Here is a 17,767-nt window from a genome sequence, read left to right as displayed (position 1 = left end):
CTAGTCCCCTATGATGAACCTTTCTTTGAAATTACCCATATGGCCACTAATGTGCCGAGCTGAAGTAAAAATGCTAACACATATATACATACTAAACAAGAATGAAATATGTTTTGAATGAAGGTTATTTCCAGAAAATCATGGAAAGTTGTAGGGCTTGACTGCTAGGGATGGTGTAGGCCAAGACTAGTTTTCTTGATTTTGAACCACAGAACCAAGTAAAATCTTTATTTTACTAAATTCCTCCTGTTTTCCCTTATATTTTTGATACTTCACTCCTATTTTGCCAAGAGCTCAATTTCACATTTTATGAAGAATTCCTATCTTTTTAAAAAAACAAACACACTTTGCAAGAATGTAGATAATTTTGACTTTGTTCATTTTGCAGGAATTGCTTCAGTTCACTTTGGAGCAGAAATATACCAGGAAATGCCAAGAAACATACCTCTTTTTCCGTGACAACTATCACTTTAAATACCGGGTTGATTTTAAACACATGAAGCAGACAAACATGGACACTGGAAATGAACGAAAGCTTTTACGACGCCCACTATTTGTGTCTCCAGATGATGTGAAATCTAGACACTAGTAATTTTTTACTTTCTTTAGTGAATGAATGATTAAGATGTATGACATGTTTTTAGCTTGTATGTGATGCAGCTTTGGCAAACTAATATACAGTCCCAGCATTTAGTTAATACAGAATATATGACTGTTAAGTTACATTAAAAATATTACTCATTCACAGTTTTAAAACATGTTCGGATTATAAAATGTTGATGTAATTTCTACTTGTACCGTTTTACTGGTTACAATGTGATTATGGGTTTAAAATGTTGATGTAATTTCTACTTGTACCGTTTTACTGGTTACAATGTGATTATGGGTTTAAAATGTTTGATGAGAAGGTTGCAGTTGAAGGGCGATATTTGCCCAATACCGGGTATTTAGAATTATCAATATTAACAGGGTAACAGCTCAGTCCAAATGAAAGAAATACTGATATGTTACTTGACTCGACACTGAAGGTTGAGTCATTATATAGGGTCAGTAAGTAATATAAACATTTTTTTTAATTAAACAACATGAAGACCAGATGAAACAGTCCATTTGCTATAAGATATAATGACTGCCAGGGAGACGGCACATGGGCAAATTATGTTTCAAAAATGTGTATGGATCTTATCCCCACACTATGATGTATACGGATTTTATCCCTACCCCTTGATATATATTAATGGAACCCCTACCCAGTGATGGACATGAATGTCAGCCCTACCCCAAGATGGACATGAATCTCAGCCTTACCCCATGATGGACATGAATATTAGCCCTACCCCATGATGGACACTAACCTCAGCCATATCCCATGATGGACATGAATGTTAGCCTTACCCCAAGATAGACATAAATCTCAGCCATATCCCATGTTGGACATAAATCTCATCCCTATCCTAAGATGGATATGAATATCCCCCTACTCCCTTATAGAAATGAATCTCGCCCTCAGCCCAGGATGGTGATGAATCTCACCCCTATCATAGGATGGAAATGGATGTCATCCAAAACCAAATGTCAAAAAGGGCATTTAGTCTGACAAAATTTGTTAATATGTGCACTTTCGCATTATGACATAATATATGCAACTTTAACAGTGATCGATCAACAAACTGCAAGACTAGCAGTACAAATTAGACTGTGTCATACATTACATCAAGCCACAAAATTGTCGAACAAACAGTATGGCAGCGAAATGATTTGTTTTTTAGCTTTCCAGTATGAAGCAGAGATGAGCTGTTGTGCTAACCCTGGTATTGACATTGACTTAGAAGCATCCACACGTATACAGGGATGTATTTATGTATCTCACTATTCTTCCATTATATGTCCTGTACAACAGCTTTCAGTGATTTTCATAGTTCCTACCCCGTGAGAAGGAGGCTAATGGGGCTAATTTTGCACATTTACAAATTTTTGTTCAGTTTTCATGAATTTTTCTTCGTGACGTTTCCATGACGTTTCATGACGTTTTGCATTTATCGCATAATCACATAGATTTTTTGCACCTGTTACACCCTCATTGCAAAAGCAGGTCATATGGCCATATTTCACATGTCACTGACATGGGTTTAATTTTGTACTTGATGTACATTTCTCATTTTAGATTCATGAATCTATTGATGATTTTTATCTCCATTAGTAAGACACCCATGCAACATAAAAAGCTAATTACTGCGAGTTTTACTGGCTTTGGTTCTTTGTGTAGTTATATTATGACGACAAGAGCTTTTTTGGCATACTCTATATATACTTTCCTACTTAGAATCATAAAGCATGCGAATGGATGTCTCTTGACGAAATGCTTTATATTTGTAAAAAGAAGAAGTCTCTTTGAACTATGTTCCATGATCAGCATCATTCTTGAAATGTTGCGTTTAACGTTCATTTATTAGGTGCTGTCCGTGTTGATACTTTCATAATATGTTTTAGTAATTCACACCAAAGATCATTTTATCCTACTAGGTATGCTTTGCTAACACGTTAATTGTGTTTTGCTCGTGATCACGTGGATGTTTTTATGCTATGAACATCCTGGACCGCAAATGCCTTTTATTACCAGGGCCGTTAATTATAGTAATACATATGGCTGATTTAGTGGTAAATTAGTATGATAGGTTACTCTTAACAGGTTAAATGAGTGTTATACAGTGGATGCAACGGAATAATATAAGAGTGTATTGCACTCATTTATTGGAGGGCTTAGCTGTAACGGCTTTTTCTGGTTTATGAAATGAAAGTCAGACTTTCATTTATGTCTTTATGTGATCTTTTTCCATTGCATTTAGATAAACAGTAGGCATATTATGTCATTTTATATTGGCCTTCCAAATTGCTTTGACTTTGTTTTCCGTGTAATTTCGCTAACAAGATCATAATATAGACCATACAATGTCTACATTTTTTTAATATAAAATTGCAAAAATTCCTTTAAAATTTGATCGTAAGTCTGGAGTTATAAACACGTTAATGTAAGAGAGCGTTCAAGATTGCATACCTATAGTTGAAGCAATTTCTTTCTAATCATGATATCAAGGTTATCTTTGAAATTTGTCTAACTCTTACAATGCAAGTAAAAACTAACAAAGAATAAAAACATTTGCATTAAACTGCATAAAACACTCACCAGAAGGTCTAATTACGCATATAATAATGCTTCCAAAATTTAATTTGCCAAAGTTCTCTGTTCATTGAATTCTCATAAAATAATCCAACCCAACCCTCAAAATTCAAAACATCACTTAAAACGCCATAAAATGTAATTTGATAATCTATGTTTGCATATTAACATGTCTACCAAATTTTAGTTGTGGAAGTCACGTGATTTTTATGCAAACGTGTATATTTGGGTTTAATGGCACATCCGCACAATGCTGACTATGTTGTGTTAATAAAAAGTATGTTCTAAAAATGTAAATATGAACTATTGAGGAAAACCTTTAGAAATACAAATCCTTCAAAATAGACATGAACATGAAGCACTATAAAATGCAAATATGTCGAAACTCTCTAAACGGTACCTAAAAATCTAAAACGTTATGGCATTAACTCTCTAAACGGTACCTAAAACTCTGAAAAGTTATGGTATTAACTCTCTAAACCGTAACTAAAAATCTAAAATGTTATCGTATTAACTCTCTAAACGGTACCTAAAAATCTAAAAAGTTATGGTATGAGCTTTATAAAAAATAGGGTCATAATATTTTTATATAAATTGCATTTCATCATAACCTTCAAGATTTTCTCTGGTGATGCATCATCAAAATGTTTCTTAATTTTATCCACCTAAAACAAATGTGTTTGACAGGATAAAAGTTGATACACTTGAAAAGACTATGTTCCACTGTCAGTAGACACTGTCACGTTAAGTTTGGTCGAGAGTCACCCTTAAGGATGGTGCCGATGACAGCCAAAGACAGACCGACAATGGATGGGCAGGATATAATCAAGTTTCTCTGTTGCACTTGCAGTGGAGAACTAAATATTCAAAGAGGGCAAATGCACGGCTAGATTTCACTTGTTGCTTGATCTGGTGTCCATATATCTTTGTAAGAAAATTTAGCTGGATGCCACATGTTATGTGATCACGTGTCCGTGCATCTTTACAGAATAACTTAGCTAGATTGTGTATGATCCTTGATCTGATGTCTAGACAGATTTCCAGCAAAACTTAGCTAGATGCAGTATGTTCCTTCATCTGGTGTTTATACACCTTTTTACAAAGCTTATGTAGATTCCAGATGTTCCTGGATTTGTGCCCATACACCGCTACAACAAAACTTAGATTCCAAATGTTCCTTGATTGGTGTCCATACACCATTGCAGCAAAACTTAGATTCCAGATGTCCCTTGATTGGTGTCCATACACCATTGCAGCAAAACTTTGTTAGAAATATGTATGACTGAGTTCCCCGTGTATTAGTTTATGGAACAAAATCAAACAAAAATTGTAATGCACAGAATTAAGGTTTTGTGATTTTTCCAGTAAAATGTTGACACAAAAAAGTGTACTAAATATATACATTATGTGCCTCATAGCCTTTGCAAAGAGGGCAGGGTGGTACGCGTTTTAAATGTTTTTCCAAAGAAGTCAGGGTGTTAGACGTTTTAAATTTGTTCCTAAGAGGGCAGCGTGGTACAAAAATTTAGCTTCACATCGCTGGTGTAGTGCAGGCAAGAAAAATGTTTGAATACAACTAACTTTGATAATATTTCATTCTTGAAAACCTTTTATTTAGTTACACCATTTGATGAATTTGTCATCTTGTTTTTGGCTTAACGCCATTTTTCAACACATGACAGGCTAATGCATTTAAAGTACTTCAGGACAAGTAGCCATATTACAGACATATAAACTTGTTTCTAACATTGATTGGCAGTGTATATTATCTCAAGCTGTCATAATAATGGATAAATGTTGTCATGCAACTTTTTCTACACCAGGCTCTCCTTAACACATTTTTGTCTTGAAGCCATCTGGTCCAGAGAACTTTGTGTGTGGATACGTAGCTGCTCGTAGTTGGAGATGAGGGAGCGGCTTATTGCTGTTATACTTACAGCAATAGTTGGCAATTACGTTCCATGGAAATCTAAAAGAGGCACTGAACTGAGAAAAGCACTGTGACATTTTGAGTGTGTATGTACATATATATACCTCTTCCTCGGTAACTCAAGCACAAGTGAGTCGAAATCTCAGCCGGATAAGCAAAAGCTGTAAAGAATTAAGACTGTGATATATATGAAAAGTGAGAAGATGGTGTGGTGGATTTCACTGGTTCAGTACCTTTTTATAAAATCATCGGATATAAAATGTCAATAAATTTTAATGAACTTTTATTTTCTATTTAAAGTAGTTATTTCTTTTTACAAAATTCTTTGAAAATGTTTTTAAAATATTACACAAGGAGTTTTTAAGACACATCGTTAGTGCGTCAGCAAATATTTTATGTATTTTGACTGCTTTTCGCACGTGAATGTGGATACATTCAAACATTATTGTTAATGTAAACAGATAGAATCTTTGTTTGAAAAATGCTGGACGGTAATTTCAAGAAACGATACTAGAACTCAGTTTTCTATTGTTTTATTGGTAAAATATTTAACCTATGATTCTACTCATCCTTGAGGTTAATTCTAAGTGCCATGACAAGAATCTGAAGCTCTCTACAAACATTGGACCTCGCTTCACCAGGATCATCCCTATCTACGAAACAGCTTTTCATGCACCAATAATTCCATTCATTTACGATGATCCCTATCTATGAAACAACTTTTCATGCACCGAGAATTCCTTTCATTTGTTTTATTTGCTAAATTATGTCGCCTTTGTGAAAGGATTAGAAGAAACCACTGATTAATGTTATATACACTGTACTTTGAGGAAGCTACGTACATAATGATATTGAAAACAACGGGTAATTGAAATGAGCTGACCTAAAAAAAATGTTACTGCGTGTTAAGCAGGTAGGATCTGAATTCCTTTGAATGCTTTTTTTTTCAACTCGTATACCTGTTTTGATGCAAAAGACGCAATTAACACACTACAAGACCGAGCGACTTTTAATTGATTGTAACAATGCAAGAAACAATTATGCAAGTCACATATCAGAACACAGTCAGCCCGTATTAGGTTCTTACTGAAATGCTCACATGTGATCGCTTTAAATGTCTATTAACACTTACACGTCTGAACCCAAATTTAAAGATAAAAGTAAAATATGAATATCACTTGATAAAACTCGTGAACTGAAAATTATTTCTTACGTTTAGTCCCCCGGTACACATTACCAAAATGTGTGTATATATATATATATATATATATATATATATATATATATATATATATATATATATATATATATATATATATATATTATTTTTCTTCAGCCCTGCCATGATTTACATTCCAACTGGGGCTAAAACACGTGTGCCAAAAGACTGGGTCCCATGGGATCTAGCCCATAAGTTTGAGCTGGTGGGGCTGGAAAGAGACTCAACTGAGTTCCAAAGAGTGGAAAACGCCTTCTTCACTACACTTTATCGCAATCAGTTTCATATTACTTATATTTGTCGTGTGCAGAATATGGACTTGTGGACTGCCTATCATGGGTTAGTAATGTACAGGATCCTGCAAAAAGATCATTTTTTAAACTTTAGAAGTTAGTGAAATTTAGCAATTGTATATTCAAATCAGCAGTGGCTGTACGAGATACAGAAGCAGCCCCGTCCGTGTTTTTGGAGTATTCCATACATTTGGCACAGACTAACCTTTCATGATATAGAAATGTTATAAGAATGCAACAGCTAGTCCATGCATGTTATTGGAATGACACATGTAGTACACACACACACACACGCGCGCGCACAAACACACTGAAGGACTAGCTGAAATGTTATCTGGAACAATGCAATTTGGTCGAAACAATGAATAAATAAAAATCTACATCTAATACGGTTGGGAATAAGTAAGGATTAAAGTGACGCTATGCACGATTTGCACTGTGTAAGTAGTGTACGTTATAGTTCAGCCTGGTCTCCCGGGTAAGTTAACCAGCCCGCGAATTATGAAGTCAGTGTTTACCTTTATTTAATTTTGTGTTGGAGAATTAAAAACAATATACACATGCAAAATAATAATAAAATCAATCCTAGTACTTTATAACAGTTTAAAAAGTGTCAGGACACCGAAAATTATGGGATTTCTTTTACATGCATATCAGTCTTATTTTGTCGTGTCTCTAGATTTACAGCCATTACAGTAGTCAACAAAGAGACTTAAAAACTGTCCATTTTATACACTGGCCCGCGGATAAGTCGATAAACCTTCTTCCATGTCTTTATTTTTTCCTCAATTATTCGGCTTTAACGCGAGTATATACAGTAACCGGTGAAGTAATGTTTGATTTAGCTAAAACTTGAGAGCATTCACGTAAAAATATATTCGATATGGTTGATGATCATCTGAACTGTCTCTTTTTGAGCATGAATGGGTTGTGAAGAAAACTTCAGTGACGAATAATACACCTGCAAACCATGAGTAATCCACTGTTAGTATCTAATACTATCGAAATGTATCTTGAAACCCCGACCACCAATATCCCTGTAAAGTTTGCAGTTGTATTACGTTCATTATATTAGGGTACATCTTATGAAATCGCCATACTTTAGTCAATAAAGTCCAAGAGCTTGTGAACTACTGCAAGAAATCGGTGAAATTCTGATAAACTTTGGGGACCCATGCTTTATCGTGTTATAGTCAACTTCATATACAATCTCTTCTTCCCCAAAATGAAAATGCCCTATAGTATACACAGACTATCCATTTTATGCTATAGGAATGCTATATAATAACACAGAATATCCATTTCATGTTATAGGAATGTTATATCATAACAAAGAATATCCATTTCATGCTATAGGAATGTTATATCATAACACAGAATATCCATTTCATGCTATAGGAATGTTGCATATTAACACAGACTCTGTTGCATGCAATTTAAATGATATACAACAGGCATCTAACACTGAAAACATGTAATATATGTCTTTGGACTATGGTTCAGTAGATTTTTTTGATCCTGTCTGTACGCATTTTCCCAAAGAAAACAATGGACACGTCACGTGGAATACCATATAATGAGAGATTTAGCGTTAGATGAAACGTCAGTCATTTAGTGGTCCCAGAGTGTGATAACAAACATAACAAACATAAATCCTATCAAATTTGTGCACCTTGACCATTAAAACATTATTATTTTTTTTAACATCACATTAAATCTATTTATAGGTATTTATATTAAGATGATGTATTATACTTTGAATATGTCTAAAACAGTCATTGATATCAGATCTAAATTTAGTTATTCAAATGGGATAGAATATAGTGACGTAGGCGACAAGAAAAGCTCAAAAGTTTTCATATTTCATCATAATATTTCAGACAGAAGAAAAGCATGAAACGCAATATGGAGAGAGGTGGTCAAACCAAGAAAATAGATGAGAGGAGCCTGTTCCATGGCACAGACTCCCTAGACAGTGTGAGAGGAATCTGCACCAACTGTTTTGACTTTCGTGTTAGTGGTAAAAATGCCACTGTCTATGGAAAGGGGGCTTATTTTGCTAGTGATGCCAGGTACAGCCACAAATACACAAAACCTTCGAAGCTTACAAAAGAGAGGCACATGTTCTTGGCTAAAGTCTTGGTAGGGGAATATACGATTGGTTCTTCAAGATACACACGTCCTCCAGAAAAACCAGGTGGGACAACACACCAACTTTTCGATTCATGTGTAGACAGTATTACTAACCCTTCCATATTTGTGGTCTTTGATTTCAAGCAATGCTATCCAGAGTATCTAATTTGCTACAAAATGCTTGAAGAACAGATTCCAGAAAGTGATACAACCCCATTCTTGCCAACTAATAATGCCACCCTGAAAAATGCTTCCCAGCTTCAGCCTAAACAGTCTAAATATCAATCCCGTATCCAGTCTACACAATCTACATCAAGTCCTCAAAGGACTTCTTTCTCTGGAATCACATTTAATGTCAATGATTCCCCTGCGCCCCACCAGGGGTCAGAGCCTGCTATAACTAGACCCAGTTCTCACACAGTCATCTCTCCCAGTGTTGCTCCCATCACTTCAAATACTTCGTCAAGAGGGGCAACTTCAGTCCGGCCAAACAATAATGCCACCTCTTCTAAAGCTTTGCATCTTGAACCTACAAAGTCTCAATTACAACCTACACAATCGCATATTCAGTTTATACAGTCTACATCGAGTCTCCAAGAGGCTTCTTCCTCTGCAGCCACATTTAATGTTACTGCTACCACTACACCTCATCAGGGGTCAGACTCTAATATAAGTAGACCCAGTTCTCACACAGTTAACCGTCCCCGTGCATCTCCAGTTAATTTAAATACTACACAAGACGGTGTCTCATGCAAGATTAATTCTTGCACTTCATCCTCTGATAGTTCACGTGATACCAACAGTAGTCTGAAACAGCAGTCACTCGGTCTAAAAAATATGTTAGCTTCCAAAGGCAGTAAGTGTACGGTACAGTGAAGATTTTCGGGATATACGAATTCTGAACGTGTTATGCATCTGCTAGATTGTGAATCTGTTTTACTATATCTGTCTGTGTTTTTTTATGTTTCATTATCATGCTATAAGCAACGCAATTCTTAATGAACATTTTTTTACACAGGTTTGTCCAGGTATTAGTAAATATTAAGTCACAAAACTGACTTTGTTATGGTATGAAGTGTCCAGCATGAGATTCCGTTTATTCTGTACAGAATTAGGAGTTAACCAACCAATTTTCAGGCACAAGTAATATCTTCCAAAGAACCTGAACACTACTTTACTATGTTATGGTTTCACTGGTCATAGACCAGAAGATTGTTTATGAGATGGCTTCTTCTTGTCCATTGTCCATCTATCTATTACCACATTATTCATAAAAAGAATTACTTGGTGGATTGCTATAAAACTTAGGACATGTTCATTCTAAGGTGTCGTTAAAAATGTTGCTGCTCAGAAATATAACCTGACTATCATAGTAGCCATGTTTTAAAAAAGTGTCATAGTCTCTCCTTCTAAACAGAAGGTGATACTGACATGGTGCTTTCACCAGGAGACTTATGATGAAATGATGTCAGCCTGATATCCATCATTGCCACAACAGGAGTCATCTTGAAAATCTTGCTGTGGATACTCCTACATAATGTATGGTTATGCATGTTGCACATAGGATACCAAGTGCATGAATTAGTGTCCCTCACCCACCAAATTTGGGAGAAAACAAATTATTGTCAAGGTACAAGCGAAAGATTAAGTACCGGGTACACAATACACTAACGGTGATAAAATATGAGATAAACTTATTTGCTTCGACAGTTTTTCTACCTTGATTTTGTCATATTACCCTTTATTGCAATACATGTTTTATCAGGTGATCATATAACTCATGAAAGCATAACACTCTGAGTATCCAGTTACCCCGATTTAAGCTGCACCAAAGACTTTTCCATTCTGGATCTCGCTCTCATTTCACTTTATTCTTCTTTCAGTTTCTACCAGTTTTTATTATAATCAAGACCCAAGTTTTCCTAATTATATTTTCTTCAGCAAATAATCAGGAATTAAATGACAAATTGTGTATTTATATCAATTAGTCTCTTATTCAATTAATTCAGTGTCTGAAATATATTAAATCTTCTTTGCTCGAAGCATGATTGAACCTTAAAAATGCGTTACACTAACGGTGGTCAAAGACATTCGAAACGCATCTGATTACTATAATACTTCAATGTTTTCATTGCCATAATTTGCTTTTAAAAATGTATATTCATGCTACCTTACAGATGTTATCAACTATAGTCAGACTCTGACCATTACTGGTGCCAACATAGACGTGAATGGGTATCCACTAAGGAGTGTAAATGTAGTTTTCGACCTTTTCTCTGATAGACAAAGCACACAGATGGGACAAAGGGTTAAGATTTGGTGGCCATTGACATAAAACAAATTGCAAGAAACGCGTAAGCCTATGCCCAATTTGCACCACTGACTATATCAACATGGCGTTTTCACTAAATAATTTATTGTGGTGGCTAGCTTGCCCTAAATGAAACTGCTGCTGTTCAGACATCCAAAATGACTGCTGCAGCTATCTTGAAAATCTGATCAGCCCTCCTCATGAACAGAAAGTCATATATACATAGGATTTTAACATAAAAGTTTACTATGACACCTAGCAGATCCTAAATGAAAAGGGTGCCAGTCTGAATTTCAATACGACACCATGCAAATATTTGTATTGCTGCTTGACTTGAATAGATGGTAGTTGGTCCTAAATGAAAATGGTACCAATCCGAAGCTTAGTATGGTTGTTATGGCAGTAATTTTGAAAAATAATATTATTGCTGTAAGTAAAATGGATTTAATGCCATGTTTTAGCACACGATATGTTTATACATGGTAGTCAGTATAGCTAGCGGAGGCAGAAAGTTGGACACTACCAGTAAGAACCACCGACCCAAAGGACGCTCCCGGATGAGTTTTCTCACATTACTCACATTGGCCGAGCCCAAGACACAACGGTAAAGAGGAACGCCTTAGACCATTCGTCCACCCGGGGACCCAACTGGCATATACTCCTCCAGAATAGATGGCAATATTAACATGAGCTTTGCACTTTAAGATGTATTATAATGTCTGGTTGGTCCTAAATGAAAAAGCACTGATGTGACCTTAAAAGTATGGCTGCCACAGCAGCAATCTTGAATATCATGTTGATAGTGCTTCTTCTGAATGGCCGGTTTTATTAAAAGAACTTGCATGATATTCAACAGGTCTAAGATGAAAATCTGACATTTAGTATGGCTTTTATACCATCAATCTTGAAAATATTGCTATTGCAACTCTTATGTGACAAATCAAATCATCATAGAGTTTTCACCTGAATGTTTCGTGCTTTGTCTCATTGATCCTAAACGAAATTGATGCCAATCTGTCATACAATATGGCCATCATGCTTATCACCACTTCAGCTGATTGAATGGTCTTACCATCAATGTGTTTTAACCAGAAGACTTTGTATTATTTCTAGTCCTAAATTAAACTCATTCCGATTTTACATCCAAAATGGCTACCATGATGACCATTTGGACAATTTCATGTTATCGTAACTCCTCCCGAAGGGATGGTTCTATTGAAATCGGGTTCTCATCAAAATAATAATTCTTATGATGTCAAGTAGTTCCCAAACAAAGATTTTGCCAATCGAACATCCATAAACCCACTATCGGGCCAGGTTTAGAAACTTATTATAGCTCAAAAATAGGAGACGGTGTGGAAACATAGCAGTTAAAAATAAGAAATGGTCTAGTCTTGGATTTACAGAAATTTCTTTAAGACATTACCGCATTAGTCCCATTAAGGGGATCGTGTTATCATTATATGAAAATAATGTAAAATAACATATACATGTACATATTAGGCAATGATACATATAAAATAAAGTGCATGATGATTAAGACATTTTAGTCTGGTACTAAACTTACAATACTTCACAAGTGTATTGTCAAGGAGTAATTGAGGGGAAGTAAAGGTTTGTATATTATAGTTTACATTGGAGATATGAATGGTTGTTTATCCCCGTCATTCGGTAAACAAGCACAATAACACCTTCTAATTATTCATCGATACGTGTATCTGTTCATCTCTCCTTAACTATCTTGTCCGAATTGCTAAGTAGAAATTCACAAAATCTGGCACCTATGTTGCCCATATACAGTAAAACCTCTCAAAAACCGAAATGCCGAAACCCGTTCAGGAACAAAATTTGTATTTCATCTGGATTTTTTTTTCTCTTTCTTAATAGCATCCATATATTCCAGTAAAAATGAAATAATCTACTTTGAATATTGAAACAAATCTTTAGCCTCTAAAATTGATACAAAAACTAACCCATGGAACCAAAACTCATTTCAACCTTCCGAACGTAATTTAAATTCCATAAACATTCATATATATGGCCAAGAAATAACTTGTGGTCATGCATTAAGTAAAACACACACCTAGCTGATGATGGCCAGATTTTATGCTTAACAGATACTATAGTAGGTTTTGTGTGTTATTCACCCCGAACATTAATGCTCCAAGGTCACGCAAGGTTAAAACAATACTCATACATGAAATTAGGGACAAAATAGGCAAACAAAATCAGTCATTCTAAGCACTCAATGAATTCACCATTTGTCCTATTTTAAGGAATATTAATTTTCACTTCAACCTTTTACAGAACGATAAAGGTAGAACCAGGTAGCTGAACCCTTTTTAAGGAAAATTTTATGAACTTTTACTAAATTATATTATGAATAAAAGAAAGAATTTCTTCTACTTACCCAGAGTTTTTCATTTCTCTGGGAGATCCCTGGAAGTTCAGGGAGATCACATATTCATCCTTTACATGAGAAAAACTTAGGTTAAGTTGAATTTCCGCTCTTGAATTCAAAACGTAATAATAATAAATAATAAAAAACACTAATGTCCATCATTATTATTACTATTACAATATATTGTCGTTTTATTATTATTATTATTATTATTATTATTATTATTATATTATTATTATTATTATTATTATTATTATTATTATTATTATTATTATTATTTTACTCAAAGAGCACAATTATTTGTCAAATGTATCTTGAATTGTTGAGAGATAGCAATTTTTGTTATATAATCACTATGCTTCGAGTGGGGAGGTTACCGTTCAGAGGTAAAAGGAAAATATGAAAGTATTTGCTATGAAGAAAGATTGTGTCAAAGTTGCAACGTTAACATCAAAATGAATTCCATTTTATAAGTGTTTTTCTGCTATATGGAGAAATGTGAAGAAAATATTTACCTACCATTGTGTGTGTGTATATATATATATATATATATATATATATATATATATATATATATATATATATATATATATATATATATATATATATATATATATCCAACTTTAGAAGAAACAAATTGTATACAAAATGATACTAGTAAACTTTTGATGAGTAATTTAGCAATGTTTACTATTAAAGCATTGCAGATTTGAGAAACCTTTTTATCAACTACTCTAGCTTCATAAGACTCCAGATCAATAACACGAAACTTGCTCCATGCAGGTTTTTGGGTTTCCCTTAGATTTGTTTGCGTGATTACTGTGTAATATATACTGCAATAATTGCTTTCATGTATATCAATTATAATAGATACAATGGTATTTTGTTACGCATTATTACATCTTGTTGTACAGCATGATGTATGGATATCTACCATGGGTCAGTGACCTGTATTACAAATAAACATTATTATTATTATTGTTATTATTATTATTATTATTATACTTACTATTTCAGTTGTAAACCCTGTTTCACTTAAATATTTGCTCATCAGCTATATCATATTTTAACCAAAAAAAATGAATGAGTATGTCAAACAAACTAATGGCATGTCAAACCTATTAATGAGCATGTCAAACAAATTAATGAGCATGTCTAACAAATTAATGAGCATGTCAGACCTATTAATGAGCTTGTCAAACAAATTGATGTGCATGTCAGACCTATTAATGAGCATGTTAAACAAATTAATGAGCATGTCAAACTATTAATGAGCATGTCAAACAAATTAATGAGTATGTCAAACAAATTAATGAGCTTGTCAAACAAATTAATGTGCATGTCAGACCTATTAATGAGCATGTCAAACAAATTAATGAGCATGTCAAGCAAATTAATGAGCATGTCTAACAAATTAATAAGCATGTCAGACCTATTAATGAGCATGTCAAACAAATTAATGAGCATGTCAAACTATTAATGAGCATGTCAAACAAATTAATGAGCTTGTCAAACAAATTAATGTGCATGTCAGACCTATTAATGAGCATGCCAAACAAATTAATGAGCATGTCAAACAAATTAATGAGCATGTCTAACAAATTAATAAGCATGTCAGACCTATTAATGAGCTTGTCAAACAAATTAATGTGCATGTCAGACCTATTAATGAGCATGTCAAACAAATTAATGAGCATGTCAAACTATTAATGAGCATGTCAAACAAATTAATGAGCATGTCAAACTATTAATGAGCATGTCAAACAAATTAATGAGTATGTCAGACCTATTAATGAGCATGTCAAGAAAATTAATGAGCATGTCAAACCTATTTGCGGTATTACTGAATGAATTTATTGCAAACTTGTTAGAATCAGGTTTGAGGGATGCTTTTCATTATAGATTCTGAGTTGTCTTGGAAGCTGAAGCTAACAAATTCATTAACCTCAGAATGGATGATTTGTGCTTAACTATCAGTAAAAAAATTGCTCTTGACATCTGGCATTTGTGGTGACGTAAAGTGAGCATGGACTATGATGTCATCACATAACTGAATTAAAATCTGAAACTTTTCAGACAGTTCGAAACAGATAACCAGCACTATCATATATTTTATTAAGCAGAAGTTTTAATTGCATTCATTATTGCAGTATGCAAGTAAATAATACATAATGTATGATTATTTTCAAAATTACATAAGATTCAACATTGGTACAGGACAAAATAAATTTGCAATAGTGACACATACATCGAAATGATGTCATTGTCCTTCTATTGTCAATTTAAGATTGACAAACGAAATCTCGTTTCATTTAGTGCAGTATATACTCGCGTATAAGTCGAGTTAACTGCAAACTATACGGACCCAGTTTTGCTGTTGCATACCAGAGGATTTGAGTCTGTGCAGTTTGCTTGAAGTAATCAGTAGAACAAACAAAGTAGACCTTGATATGATGGCGCCTTATGCTATGACAGATATGGATCTTTGGTGTGTGCAGTTTGGCATGCTTTATAAGCGAGGAGATATGGTATTTTCTAGGCGGTATAATCTTCCATCCATGTACAGGGCTAAATGTCCTTAACGCTACAGTAAGATCAATACTAGTATTCTGCACGTGTGGCCGCCTCCTTGCATTGTTATTTCCGACAGTGATTTGTTAGCGCAGCAGCAGAGGGGGAGAATCCACCTCATTTTAAAAGCGTTATTTTGGCAAACTAACCCTTATAACAAAAAACAAAAAAAAGCGAAACCGAGGCTTCTAACGTTTCAAGAGTGGATGTCTCTACGGGGTTGGTTTTTTTCGCGTCATCGTTTTCAAAATGTATGCGTGAGTCTTACTACGACGAAGCCTTATCGAGGTTGCACCCACTTTGCTGCTATTAATGAAAAATTGTATCACGACCGAATCGATATCGTGACCGCGAATCATGCAAATGTATTTTTACAAATCCATGCGGGGTTGACTGAGCCTGACTAAATAAATTTCAAACTTTAATTATGTCCATATCTCCGCTGCACCTAATCTGATGAATATTTTGCAATGTATGCGTGTCAACTCCGTTAAACACAGCAAGAATATTACAATTATCTCTAATCACATTTGGCATTTATGTATACCGCTGGGGTACATAAATTACATCCGTGTTTTTATGGCTGCCTCGGGAAAATATTCAAGCTGTATTTGATTGCTTATCCAGCATCATCGTACACAACAAAATTATTAATAAATCCGTCAAGGTCATCTACAGATGGCGCTTCATCGATATCAGTAATAAACTCGATAACACCATCACCGTTTTAATTTAACGCCCCTGCGTTTTCATTAAGGTCTTTAAGTACATCATAGCATCGTTGATCATCAACCGACGGAGATATCAAATACAACTTATCCCAGGTCATCCACTTCATGATTAAATTAAGTAACGGTTGCGTCTTACCAGATCCAGATGGGCCTATGAAAATCATTCGGATATAATCTGGTAGCGCATCATGATGTTTAACCGGTTCTCGTTTTCTTACCGCCGAAAAGTCAGTGACCTCCATGTTATAGATATATAATAAATAATACGGATTTATTTTGTGTGAAATGCAAGGCGCGTACTCCCACAAGTACATTGACAACTATTACAACAAAAAATAACAGGTCAGCAGTTACAGGTAAGTGTGAACGATGTGGTACAAAGAAATTTAATTTTATTCCCACACAGTCAGGTGGCAAACCAACAAGCACAACTTAGAAAAGGAGGTGATATTGCCACCCAGTTAGCCAAACTACCAGGAACACCATGGGCTAAGTACCCAGGAGAAAAACACCTTCCATGATACAATTACTGCGGTCCTTGAACCAGACTTGACATTAGACTTGACAGCCAAGACCAACCAAAACCTGGTGAATATCCCATAAACGCTATTGATAAAGCGTGCCACGTTCATGATGTAGCATATACAAGCAAAAACCTACAAGATAGATATTACAGACGTAAAATTAATTCATGCGTTAAATTCCATTAAAAATAAATATTTGAAAGAATCATTACCTAATTGGTTGGTGAGATCTGCGATGAAGGGTAAGCTTGTATTATGAGCTGGTAATTAATCAACCGATTATTATTATTATGGAGTCGATTTAATATAGTCCAAGAGGATATTGGAACGGTAGAGCAGCGATTAGTAAACTCGCGAATGCTGCAAATGTTACACGTGCTGCTGCTGAAAAATGGTTATCACGACAAGCAATATGGCAAATAACTACCACCTCCTAAAACATTCGAGTATGCACATTTTGATGTTAGTGTTCCTAA

General features: G+C 34.7%; 1 protein-coding gene across 1 annotated transcript in view; it reads left to right on the top strand.

Annotated features, from left to right (window-relative positions):
• The window catches only part of LOC149787447 (protein mono-ADP-ribosyltransferase PARP12-like), a 79,783-nt gene extending 66,112 nt beyond the window's left edge, over nt 1-13,671 (top strand). Inside the window, exons 5-7 of the mRNA XM_089978065.1 lie at nt 389-588; nt 6,445-6,666; nt 8,501-13,671. Of these exons, the coding sequence (XP_089834191.1) occupies nt 389-588; nt 6,445-6,666; nt 8,501-9,629 (1,551 nt within the window). The 3' untranslated portion in view covers nt 9,630-13,671. The remainder of the gene's footprint in view (nt 1-388; nt 589-6,444; nt 6,667-8,500) is intronic.
• The last annotated feature ends 4,096 nt before the right edge of the window (nt 13,672-17,767 follow it).

The sequence above is a fragment of the Sinohyriopsis cumingii genome, chromosome 12 (assembly GCF_028554795.1).
Source record: "Sinohyriopsis cumingii isolate HCF-2022 chromosome 12, ASM2855479v2, whole genome shotgun sequence".
In the NCBI taxonomy this organism is placed as follows: Eukaryota; Metazoa; Mollusca; class Bivalvia; order Unionida; family Unionidae; genus Sinohyriopsis; species Sinohyriopsis cumingii.
Note: the sequence above shows the minus strand (reverse complement) of the source record. Positions and strands in the feature narration are given on the sequence as shown.